This window comes from Vipera ursinii (genome assembly GCF_947247035.1).
Source record: "Vipera ursinii genome assembly, chromosome: Z".
Lineage (NCBI taxonomy): Eukaryota > Metazoa > Chordata > Lepidosauria > Squamata > Viperidae > Vipera > Vipera ursinii.
In genome coordinates, this window is record NC_139517.1 from 79,831,967 (window position 1) to 79,845,706 (window position 13,740).

A 13,740-nucleotide genomic window follows, 5' to 3' on the forward strand; every position below is an offset into this window, starting at 1 on the left:
AGGCCCCCATAGGCACCCTTGATGCGAACGATGTAGAGCTGGCCATGCCCACCCAGTAGGCCATAAGCACTCTAGCCACGCCCACCCAGTAGGCCACGCCCACCCAGACCATACCCACCTGGCCCCCTGAGGGCAACCGCAATGCTGATGTGGCCCTCAATGAAATTGAGTTTGACACCCCTGTCCTAAAGACTTCAATGTGAAAAACTTTTGTAAAGCTTTAGCAAACATCTCACTCATCTGCTTATTTGGACCAATATAAACAATATCATCAACATAAACAAGAACTATCTCATACCTATTTTCATATCTTTTAGTAAACACGCATTCGTCTGTTTCGGACGTAATAAAGCCCATTGAATTTAGTTTGTCAGAAAGACATAAGTACCACATTAAACCAGACTGTTTCAGACCATAAAGACTTGTATAGAAACCAAGTATCCCCTTCTTGTTGTTGGAAACCTGGAGGACCTTTCACATAGATTTCTTCATCTAGATCAGCGTGTAGATAAGCCATTTCAACATCAAACTGGAAAACCTCTAAACCAAGGATAGTTGCAGTGGCTAAGGCAATTTTCACACTCTCAGTCCGCACTGTGTGTGAATAAGTATTTGTATAGTCCTCAGGATAACGTTGAGAAAAACCCTGGGCTATAAGTCTGGCCTTATACAACGACTAACCATTTGGCTTCTTTTTAATTCTGTAGACCTATCGAGTGCCAATATTGCTGGAGGCTTGCAGGCGTAAACACTTGAAGTTCCTTTAGACTGTCCATTTCAGCCTGCATTGCCTCAAACCATTTATCTTGCTCTGATTCAGGAAGATGTTTGATTTGTGTGAACTTCTCAGGAGGAAGTGTAACATTACAAATCAAAGGTAAAGGTGCTTTCGTTACTTGCCACGAATACCGTTTTGGAGGGATTCCTTTTGTGGTCCTCTTGGAACGTCTCGGAACAACCGTCCATTCTTCTTCCGTTTTGTCCTCGTCTTCATCATCGTCGCCAGCCGCAGTATGAGCAGCTTGCAAAGACGGAACAGTAGGTTGAGAAGAACTCATGGAAGGAACATTCGCCTGTGAATCTTGATCATCAGGCTGTGTGGCATTAGCAGCATCATCTCTAGGAAAATAAACTCCAGGATCGTTAGAATGAATCCTGGACCAGTCAGCATCTTCCTCAAAAGTAGCAGATTGTGAAATCACTATTACATGAGAAGAGTTGATGTATTTGCTCCATTTTGAATTATCATCAATACCCATAAATCTCATTCTTTTTGCTGCAGGACCCCCTTTCTTTCTTTCAGCTAAAGGAATATTCACCATAGCCTATAAACCAAAAATATGGAGATGCGTGAGATCAGGCTTGTGTCTATATAACATGAAATAAGGGGTCTGATATATTACACTACTCCAAGTACGGTTGATGATAGGATTAGCATATTTAATAGCCTCACCCCAGTATGGGAGACTGAGATTAGCTTCTTCAAGTAGGCAACGCATCATTGTTTGCAGAACCCCATTTCTGCGTTCTGCCACTCCATTTTCAGCTGGAGTGTAAGGAGCTGAGGTCTGGTGTAGTATGCCATTCTTACGCATCCAGTCCTGGAAACGCTGAGACATGAATTCAGCACTGCGATCACTCTGAATTCTGGCGATGTTGACTTCGAATTGGGTATAGACAAGATTGGCAAAGTCTTTAAAGATCTGAAAGGTCTCAGATTTTTATCTCATAGGAAATACATATCCATATCTAGAGTAATTGTCAACAATTGTCAAGAAATATCTTTTACCACCAATTGTTGGTGTAAAAGGACCCACTATGTCAGTGTGTACCAAATCAAAAATGCGTGTTGACAGGCATGTAGCGCGCTTTGGAATTGCTGCTGCTTTGGATTTGGATTTTTTGCAGATAGCACAATCCAAGAACACCTTACACCCCTTTAGATCCAAACCTCTTGCGAACTCTGGCATCTTCTTCAGAACACGGAAACTGGCATGACGCAATCTTCTATGCCACTTATGAATGCACTTGTAATGCAAAGGTTTACCTGTTAGTGAATTCTCAACATTAGCATGTTTATTAGGAATCTCAGGCTTGTCATGAGCAACCTGTATCTTATTTGTCTTCCTGTTAGCTTTAGGAGCTTTTGAAATAGTAACAGGATCTCTCTCTGGGACGTCTCTCACTGGGCCTGCACTCCCCCTTTTTGGAGCTTGTATACTTGCCTGGTCTTGCTGCTTAGACTTTGGCTTTAAGTAATAAACACCACCAATCAACATGGTTTCAGCAACAATATCTCCATCTTTAACTACATAACTTGCTTTTTCAAGATGATGTACCTGGAATTTTGATACCCTAGACAAGTGACTCTGACTAAGCAAATTACTATTAGCTGATGGTACATAATAAACATCAGGAATGTATGCATCAAGCTCTTCAATATAAACAGTTCCTTTACCCATGACCTGAACAGGATGATTTGAAAAAGAATAAAGTTCACAAAGTTCAGATTCAGGCTCGTGCATCTCTGTATAAAGCTCTTTTCTATAGCTAACATGTAATGCTGCTCCACTGTCCAAAGTCCAAAGAAGTCATCTGTCATACTCTGGTTGAGGTTGTGGATCGTTGGTTAAAGCCAATGTGGCAAGTGGAGCTTGCGGATCACACCTGGGACCACAACTACGACCTCTGCCTCCTCTGGAGTCTGTTCCTCTGGGCTGGTACATGGCGGGCGCTGGAAATCATTGGGGACAATCCTGGGTGACATGTGCCACACGATTGCAGATGTAACATCTTGGCATCCTTGGAACGTAGCCTCTTTCACGGAAGGAACACCTCGCTGGAGCTCTTGATGCAGGTGGACCTCTCAAATGTGGCGCGGCTTGCATAAGTACCTCTTCTTCGGTTAAAATTCTGCATACATGATCCACTGTGCGTTGAGCAATGGCCACTTGATTAATCTTGGTAATAGCATCTTTCCATTCATAGTTCAATGAGTTAATAATAATGCTGATCATTTGAAAGTCATCAGTAGGATAGCCATTTTCACCCAGTTCTCTTCTTATTCCTTTCATTTTAGTTAAGTGTTCTCCAATATGTTCATCAGGTTTTAATCTAGAACCATGGAACTCAGACAAAAGCAAACATGCAGACTCAATTGACATAGGCCAATAACATGCTTCTAATTGAGTCCAAATTTGTTGAGCAGTTGCATCTTGTGATAACGTAAGCTGCAATTCAGTGTTTATTGACATCAATAATGTTGTGCATGCTTTATTATTCAAGTCCCATATATCAGGAGTCCATGGCTGGTTAGGAGGATTAAATACTATGTCATGAGTACCTTCTCTGCGGAGCAGAAGTCCAACTTCACTGACCCATGCCCTGTAATTTTGTCCTGACCGCTTCAATTTTGAATCACCAGCCAGTGGTACAATAGGAGATGCCTGTTGAGGAACATGGATTTGAGGTACTGGCTGTGCAGGTTTTGCAATTCGGACTTGACCTGCAGAAGGCACCGGTGGCGCCTGTGCCAGATCCATTGGGACTGCCACTTGTACTGGTACTGGCTGTGGCTGCATTTGAGCTGCAATTCCACCCTGGCCAGCAGGAGGCGATGGCACTTGAGCTGCTACATTAAGTTGGCCTGCAGTTGTCACTGGCCTTTGTATTTGAGAACCCAGTGGTAACTGCACTTGGGCTGACTGTTGCTTCGCTCTATCTGGGACAGGAACCTGGCTAGTAGCAGTAGTAACAGGAATTCTAGCATCATCAGCTTGGAGCAATGATTGATGAATAGACATCTGTGAAAACACATTTTGCATTCTCTTAATTTGCTCTTGCATTCCATATAATAAGTCATTTCTATCTTGTAAAACAAATTCACCAGCAGATGGTGCTATAACATTAGATTCAGGCATCACTGTAGTCTTGCGTGCTATTTGATCTTTCTGTTCCCCTTCGTCTAACATAACACCCACTGGTGGGTGTGGCTTTGGCTTGGAAGAAGAAAGCAATATGGCTGACTCTGGGCTTTGCATAAAAGCAGATTCCTTCTCATGCTGCATAAACATTGAGGCATATGCTTTAGCCTGTTGTAGCCTTTGCTCAAAAACCTCAATTTGTTCAAAATAACTTTTAACAGCCTTCTCAGGCAGAGTTTGTTCAGGGGCAAGGAGAATAAAAATTACATCCTGCCCATATTCAGCATGAGCTCCATGAGTGTGAAAACTTTCTGAGACGGCTGCACTAGAGCTTGTAAAAATAGAAGACGGTGTAACTGACCTTAAATCTTCTTCTCCAAGACACGTGGCAGAAGCAAATGGAGTCTGTTCTTTGTTAGACTCTTTGTCAGACTTCTTTCTGTCTTCCTTTGGCATCGGCATTTTCAGTAAATTGAGCACAGCGTAAATCAGCTGAACTAACTAACTTATCAGCATCAAAAATAAACAAACCATCCTCTGCTACCATGTCAGGAGAGTAAAAAACTCTATTAGAGAGTGATGAATCGTGGTTCATTTTGATGCATAATAAACAAAGAAAACCCGAAGCATATATTCTTCTATTTAACCTTTTAATTACAAAGAAACTTGTAAAAACACAGAAAGACTCATGGCTACATGCTTATCTCCCCAGGGAGCACAAAGAAGAGGAAAAACAAAAGTAACTTTTGTTTTAGGCATGTGCACACAGTAGTAAACTGGGTGAACATGTGACACTCACCATGCTTACAATGATAAGATAACAAGACAGCTTGCAAAGTACACACTGCAAGGAGCTTACTGACAAAACTAAAAACGCAGTGACAACTAACACCAAAAAATGATGTTCTTATCATCATGGGGGATTGGAATGCTAAAGTAGGAAGCCAAAAGATAACCAGAATAACAGGCAAGTTTGGCCTTGGAGTACAAAATGAAGCAGGGCATAGCCTGATAGAATTTTTTCAAGAGAATACAATGGTCATAGCAAACACGCTTTTCCAACAACCCAAGAGATGGCTCTACACATGGACATCACCAGACAGTCAACACAGAAATCAGATTGACTATGTGCTCTGCAGCCAAAAATGGAGAAGCTCTATACAGTCAGTAAAAACAAGACCAGGAGCTGACTGTGGCTCAGACCATGAGCTTCTCATTGCAAAGTTTAGGCTTAAACTGAAGAAAGTTAGGGAAAAGCACTAGGCCACTCAGGTATGAATTAAATCATATACCTGTTGAATATACAGTAGAGGTGACAAATAGATTTAAGGAATTAGATCTGATAGACAGAGTGCCTGAAGAACTATGGACAGAGGTCCGCAACATTGTACAAGAGGTAGCAACCAAAACCATCCCAAAGAAAAAGAAATGCAAGAAAGCAAAATGGTTGTCTGAGGAAGCTTTGCAAATAGCTGAGGAAAGGAGGGAAGCGAAAGGCAAGGGAGAAAAACAAAGATACCCCCAATTGAATGCAGAATTCCAGAGAATAGCTACAAGAGATAAGAATGTCTTCTTAAATGAACAGTGCAAAGAAATAGAAGAAAACAATAGAATAGGGAGGACCAGAGATCTTTTAAAAAAATTGGAGAGATGAAGGGAACGTTTAATGCAAAAATGGGCATGATAAAGGATCAAAATGGCAGGGACCTAACAGAGGCAGAAGAGATTAAGAAGAGGTGGAAAAATTACGCAGAAGAACTATACAAAAATGAGCTTAACGTCCTTGATAATCACAATGAGGTGGTCACTGACCTCGAGCCAGACATCCTAGAATGTGAAGTGAAGTGGGCCTTAGAAAAGCTGAGTAACAACAAAGCTAGTGGAGGTGACAGTATTCCAGCTGAGCTATTTAAAATTTTAAAAGACGATGCAGTAAAAGTGCTACACTCAATTTGCCAGCAAATTTGGAAAACTCAACAGTGGCCACAGGATTGGAAAAGATCAGTTTACATTCCAATTCCGAAGAAAGGCAGTGCCAAAGAATGTTCAAACTATCGCACCATTGCTCTCATTTCTCATGCTAGTAAAGTTATGCTTAAACTCCTACAAGCTAGACTCCAGCAGTATGTGGATCGAAAACTACCAGAAGTACAGGCAGGATTTCGAAGAGGCAGAGGAACTAGAGATCAAATTGCCAACATACGCTGGATCATGGAAAAAACTAGGGAGTTCCAGAAAAACATCTACTTCTGCTTCATTGACTATGCTAAAGACTTTGATTGTGTGGATCATAACAAACTGTGGCAAGTTCTTAAAGAGATGTGCATACCAGACCATCTTATTTGTCTCTTGAGAAACCTATATGTGGGCCAAGAAGCAACAGTGAGAACTGGACACGGAACCACTGATTGGTTCAAAATTGGGAAAGGAGTCCGGCAAGGCTGTATACTGTCGCCCTGCCTATTTAACTTATATGCAGAGCACATCATGAGAAAGGCAGGGCTAGATGAATCAAAAGTTGGAATTAAGATTGCCGGGAGAAATATCAACAACCTAAGATATGCAGATGATACCACTCTAATGGCAGAAAGTGAAGAAGAACTAAAGAGCCTCTTGCTGCAGGTGAAGAACGAGAGTGCAAAAGTTGGGTTGAAACTTAACATTAAGAAAACCAAGATCATGGCATCCGGCCCTCTCAATTCCTGGTAAATAGATGGGGAAGAAATGGAGATAGTGACAGATTTTATTTTCCTGGGCTCCAAGATCACTGCAGATGGGGACTGTAGCCAAGAAATTAAAAGACACTTGCTCCTGGGGAGGAAAGCCATGGCAAATCTAGACAGCACACTAAAAAGCAGAGACATCATTACCCTGTCAACAAAAGTGCGTATAGTCAAGGCTATGGTCTTCCCAGTTGCAATGTATGGCAGTATAAGTTGGACCATAAAAAAGGCTGAGTGCCAAAGAATTGAGGCTTTTGAACTATGGTGCTGGAGAAGACTCCTGCGAGTCCCTTAGACTGCAAGGCGATCAAACTGGTCAGTCCTAGAGGAGATCAACCCTGACTGCTCTTTAGAAGGCCAGATCCTGAAATTGAAACTCAAATACTTTGGCTACCTAATGAGAAGGAAGGACTCACTGGAGAATAGCCTAATGCTGGGAAAGATTGAGGGAAACAGGAGAAGGGGACGACAGAGAATGAGGTGGCTGGATGGAGTCACTGAAGCAGTAGGCGTGAGCTTAAATGGACTCCAAAAGATGGTAGAGGACAGGAAGGCCTGAGGGAACATTGTCCATGAGGTCACGATGGGTCAGACACGACTTCGCAGCTAACAACAACAACAACCTAGTGTTTCTTTGTTCAGACTTGCTCTTTGTATCCTAAGCCTTTAGTGCTAAAATCCCCCATGATTCCTTTGCTGCTTTGTGGTTTCTCAGCAAGTACATTTTATTTTATATGGATATTTCTGGTGCCACTTTTTGATTTAGGGAAAGGTATCGCAATCTGCAGAGTGTGCTCAGAAGGCTTGGCTTCTGCAGATAGATTCCCACTGATTGATACATTGGGTCCTAATGCTTCTCAGGTAGCAGAAAGGAGAAAGCATTCTGTTCTTTTGGGTTTAATCTCATAACTTGGTAGAAGGGTGGAAAAGAAAGTGCTGCAATAAATAATGAAGGCAATAGCTGCTTGCATCATTTCTGTCTTAATAGGGTGGGGCAGACTGAGTGGTGAAAGGAAGCTTTACAGTAGTATAAACCAAGAACAAATCATAACTTAGTCCTTAAAATAGACAAACCAATTTGTTCAATTGTTAAGTCGGGTTCGTGAATCAATGAGACGCAGACGTATGGCAGCAAAGGGTCTTTATTAGATTGTAGCATGGTCTGAACCGGGGGACACAACGGTTACTTGGACTGCTTTATACCTGTCCAGGTGAATGCCTGGCCAATAGGTTTAAACTCAGGTTTCCCGCCGGCGGGCCAACCAATCCCTTTAAATCCGGCTTCCCGCCGAATGCTGTTCCTGCACGGAGCTGTCCAGCTCCGCGTCTCCTTATGCGGCTGCTACACGTGTATGCCAGCCCAGCATACACTACATCAATACATAACAAAGCCTTAGTAAACATGCAAGTGCATCCCATGAATACGTTTTGACTTACTATGATTTGTACCAAGTTCAAACATAGACCAAAGGCAAACTGGAATAGTTGGGAGCAGGGGTTTTCAAACTATAGATTGCAGTTGTTTGGGGGGTTGAAAATGGGGTTGAAAATTTTTAATGACTTGTACAGGCAGAGCCATATTTCTTGTTTATGAGTGGAGTTGGAGGTTGCAGACCTTGTAGGGTAGAGGAGCTGCAAAACTAGGCCCAAAGGCAGTAGAAGTAGGGCCTGGGAGCAATGTCAGAGGATTTAGGGCCAGGACAGAGGATGAAAGGGCAGAAAGATCCAGGAGTCTTACAGAAGGGAGCTTTGTATTTCTCTCCAAGCTACTACTTTCCTCTGGCCTTTGAGAACATGTGTATGTGGATATTTGCAGATGAATACTTCCTGGACAGGGAAGTGTTTTGATACTTATTATCTGAGTGAAAATTATGATGTGATTTTTGTACAGTATGATTGTATATGTGGGTATGTTACCATTTGTTGATCTCTGAAACTCTCAGCAACATAAGAGGAAAACATTGGGACTTGATTAGTGTTACAAAGGCATCAAACTGAGAATAAATCAAAATATTTAATTTCTGGTGTATCTTTTTGAGTAGCAGTAAGTGGTGTAATGCTTATACTTGTTGAAGAAAAATGCATTTATATAATCCTAATTTGTGGTTTAGAAAAGTTAAGTGTTTTATTATAAGCAGTGGCAGTTTTTCAATTTGATATTTAATTTTTTATTTTTTTAACAATGGATACAATTATTATTTCCAGTTTAGCTGTGCCAAGATCTGCTCTTACAGCTTGTATTTGTTGAATAAGGCATAAGGTAAAAGGCTGATTTTTCATAATAAAGCAATGTTGTTAAGGTCACATTTCAATATATCTCATGTTTGATTCATTGAATTTATTAACAGGAAAATGTGTAAAAATAAGAAGAAAGTCACCAAAAAAAAAGCAGAACAAAAATCTTTTTCCATTTGAAAATGTGTTTAATATTTTGGTTTTGAAATAATATAAACAGAAGTGAAAATTTAAAAAGAGCACATACTAAAACTAGTTATACCTTTTCTTCATAAAAATCAAGGCATGTTAATTATAATCAGCTAATTTCACTGGAAATTAACTGCAACAGCTGCAAGCTATTCAGTTGTTTGAATCGGAATTCTGAGAGATCAAAATGTTTGAAGCAATAGATAAACTCATTTGTGATAATGGAATTTTCATTACATTTGTGTGGCAGATTTCATCGGTACAAAAATGACTGACTTGGCTGAAGATGCCAGTTAACTATTTTAGTTCCTGAAAACTTGCCTCCATCAAAAAGTATTGTAAACTCAGTGTAATACAGGTAGTCCCCAAGTTATAACACACAATTGAGCCCAAAATTTATGTTGCTAAGTGAAACATTTAAGTGATTTGCCCCATTTTACAACTTTTCTCGCTACAGTTGTTAGGTGCATTGGAAACTCAAAGGTGTACCATACAGGTAGCCCTCAACTTACAAAACTGATAGTTTTTCACTCTTATGACCATTGTAGCATCCCTATGGTCACGTGGTCAAAATTCAAATACTTGGCAACTGGTTCATATTTATGATGGTTGCAGTTTAGAGTTTTTGTTTATTTTCTGTCTTGTGCCCCTTTAATCTCAAGGGATGGAGACTACCCTCTATCAATTGTATAGTACTTTAATCTTAAGACAGTACCTTGTATTTTAGATATTAAATCATTCCAGTGAGTAATCTCAAGATCATTTCCCCCTTTCTACATATTTCAAGAATATTTTATTTTTCAGTCTTAAATTTCTTACTGAACAATGACAAATTTTAATTTGTCAACAGTATGTATAGAATAGCTTCCCTTCTTACATGTATTAGTTTTAGATTTTTATTCTTCTGAGTTTAAAAATAAATTCTCCATAGAAAAGTAATTTATGTATCTTTATTTTCTTTAATTAACAGGTATTTTATACTGGACTTTGAGACTGGAATTCTGCAGTACTTTGTAAATGAGCAGAGTAAAAACCAGAAGCCTCGAGGAATCTTATCTTTAGCTGGGGCTATAGTTTCTCTCAGTGATGAAGCGCCAAACATGTTGGTGGTATATTCTGCTAATGGAGAAATGTATAAACTGAGAGGTATAGTATTCTTTAGGGTGTAGTTCCCTTAATACAATATGATTTTCAAATTATGTTAATTGTGGTAAACACTTTAGCTAATTTGTATAAAATTAAAATAAGGATCTGCATTTTGCCTATTAATGTTCATATGCAAATTAGTACATTGACATGAGATTTATATTTGTATTATAAGAAAATCTATTTAGAATTAAATCTTTCAAGACTGAAAAAGGTATTGAAAGTCTGTTGATTTAATTAAGTGCAAATTAGTCAACTATGAGAATATTTTATAGAATTCCCTGAATTGTACGTTTCATATTGTGGGGCATGTTTGTTTACAGAAAGATAAACTTCTTGATTTATCAATATGTATTTAAATTGTAAGTAAGTATTGTGATATATTGGGATTAATTTATGTACCTTAGATTTAAAAGAAAGATAGACAAATCAATTTTCACTCCTCAGAATATCTTAATTTTAGCTTGGGCATTTAAGAACAGAAAGTTTTCAAAGCAACAAATTGTTTTTAATATGCTTTTAAACTACGGTATGTTACAGATTATTTCGTGTGTGCTTATTTCTAGCTGGTGATACAAAGGAGAGACAGTACTGGGTGACTCAACTTCTATCTTGTGCCAAGTACCACACAGAAAATAATGTGAAGGTAAAAATTACTGGATGAGAAATAACTTAGTTCCATGATGTTAGGGGAATTGAAGTAATAATAAAACCCAATTAAATAGTTAAGTTTGCAGAGCTTCAATATTATGAGCCAGCAGTGTGCTGCAGCTGCCAAAAAAGCCAACACAGTGCTAGGCTGCATTAATCAAGATTGTGTGAAGTGTGAATACCATTTTACAATGCCTTGGTAATAGTACACTTGGAATACTGCATCCAGTTTTGGTCACCACAATGTAAAAAAGACATTGAGACTAGAAAGAGTATAGAGAAAAGCAACAAAAATGATTAAGGGACTGGAGGCTAAAACGTATTGGGTATGTCTAGTTTAATGAAGAGAAAGATGAGGGGGGACATGATAGCAGTGTTGCAATATCTCAGGGGTTGCCACAAAGAAGAGGGAGTCAAGCTATTCTCCAAAGCACCTGAAGGCAGGACAAGAAGCAATGGATGGAAACTAACCAAAGAAAGAAGCAATGTAGGACTAAGGAGAAATTTCCTGACAGTTAGAATAATTAATCAGTGAAACAACCTGCCTCCAAAAGCTGTGAATGCTCCAACACTTGAATTTTTTAAAAAGAGAATAGACAGCCATTTATCTGAAATGGTATAGGGTCCCTTCCAACGTCCCTTCCAATTATTATTATTATATAACTTTCATTCATTAAACATGAAACTCAGTCAACTGAACACTCAAATTTACTGGCACTTATGGTTGGCACGGGTTGCTGCCAGCATCCTAGGTGTCAACCAGGTATCTCCTTAAAATGTAAGATGTTCCGAGTAGTGCAGTTTTTTGTAGCTTTCATGGAGTTATTGCAGAAAGCTGCAATTTCTTGATGTATTTTGCAAAGTTTTTGGACATAGTTCCCAGTGCCCCGATGACAATGGGTATCACTGTTACACGTTTCATCCATAATTGCGCAGTTTCAATGGCCAGGTTGCGGTATTTTGTAATTTTTTCCAGTTCTTTTTCTTTGACACTGGCATCTCCTGGTACAGCGATATCAATCAGCTGTACGCTTCGGTTCTCTACAACTGCGATATCTGGCATGTTGTGTTCCAAATGGCGATGTGTCTGTATTCGGAAGTCCCACAAGATCTTAACCCTCTCATTCTCGACAACTTTTTCCACCCTATGTTCCCACGACTTTTCGGACACAGGCAAGTCGTATTTTTTACACAATGCCCAGTGGATTAGTTTAGCAACTCAGTCATGTCTAGCTTTGTAATCAGTTTGCGTGATTTTGCTGCACTCACATATTAAATGTGAATGGTATAGGGTTCCTTCCAACATCCCTTCCTATCATCATCATCATCATCATCATCATCATCATCATCATCATCATTATTATTATTTAGAACATTAAATAATGATTTTTATGGATTAATTTCATCTTAAGACAAAGATATTTGATATCCTCTAGATCACAAAAATACTGATAGATGAAATAAGATATTCCAATTTTTATATAAAAATTCTTGTTAATTATTAATATTAATTTTACACTTCCTCTTCAGTTTTTTTATATTAACTGATTTCCTATTGAGATTCCAGTGAAATTTTGTCAAGTCTATGAAGTAGTTTAAGAGTTTCAGAGCCTGCCAATATGTCAGATTCACATTGAGAAATCAACCAATATTTTAAGTGGAATGGATCTGAGGACTTTTTGGCAGCCTAAATTATATTTGCAATTATTCAGAACTTTTAAAAATTCTCCATATCTGAATTTTTGTTTTCTTTTTCTGTCCAGGTATTCCCAAACCCCTCATCCCCCTTTCCTTGCCTTTTTAAAATTAGAATTATCCAAAATAGTGAATTTCTTTTGAGAACTGGGATCAAGCTACCAACCTTCATCCCAGAATTTTCTCTATTGGTCTTTGAAGCAAGTAAAGTAACTGAATGTTGGCTAAAATTAGAACCAAGTATTTCAAAGCAGTCAAATAATTGTATCCTGTTGCTCTTTGCTAATAAGGATTGGGGTATAATGATCATCCAGAGCCCTCCAAGGTGTAGTGGTGGCCCATTTTTGTGCCTCATGGGGTGGCATCCTGTTTTTGTGCCCTGTGGCCACAGTGCTAGTGCAAGTGAGAGGGTGTGCACGCACATGCGCACACATTGGCCAACCTGTCCTGCAGCCCGGTGGCCAGCAGGCCACGGCCCACTACTGGGCTGCGGCCCACAGGTTGGGGACCCTTGTTTCTGTTAGTGATCAGACTAACTCCCTTCTTTGGGATGTTTTGGAAACTATCAAGCAGAATTGTTTCAAAGACCCTTCATTTTTATAATGTGATCTTTAATTTGTTTTTACTCATATGTTTGATTATGTTTTTTATTTTTATTGCAAAGTTTATTGTGGGAATGATTTAAAATTTTAAAAAAATATTTGATGTAAGCTGTGAGGAGCCTTTTTTATTTTGGGAGTATAGAAATTTGTTTAATAAATAAATGTACATACCACTTGGCTTCATTATATATATGCTCGCCTATGAGAATGCCTATAGTTATAGAATTCTTATGTAGTGCAAGGACCATAGCCTTTTGGTCTAAGATTGTCTTAGTATTTTTACAGTTCAACATCCTATTGTCTTTCTAGAAAGAATTACCTTATTTCTTAACAGTTAATTGGTTCCACAGATGAAAATAACTGGGACAGATTTTTTTTCTTTATTAAGAAGAAAACCCTAATCCTTGCTTTAAGCTCTTTCTTGTAAGTTACTCTTATAAATTTCAGCTAGCAGGTAATACAATTGAAAAAATAGTGAAGGGAGTGTTAGATGCACTCCTTAGCTAGAACTCCTTTGAGCTGGTGGCCATTGATCTTTTGTGATGTAATTTAAATCTCTCTGGCTCTGGTATTAGT

At 39.1% G+C, this 13,740-nt stretch overlaps 1 protein-coding gene across 1 annotated transcript in view; it reads left to right on the forward strand.

Moving 5' to 3' along the window:
• OSBPL10 (oxysterol binding protein like 10) overlaps positions 1 to 13,740 on the forward strand; it is a 70,856-nt gene that overhangs the window by 18,215 nt on the left and 38,901 nt on the right. The window contains exons 2-3 of the mRNA XM_083376142.1: positions 10,041 to 10,216; positions 10,783 to 10,862. Of these exons, the coding sequence (XP_083232268.1) occupies positions 10,041 to 10,216; positions 10,783 to 10,862 (256 nt within the window). The remainder of the gene's footprint in view (positions 1 to 10,040; positions 10,217 to 10,782; positions 10,863 to 13,740) is intronic.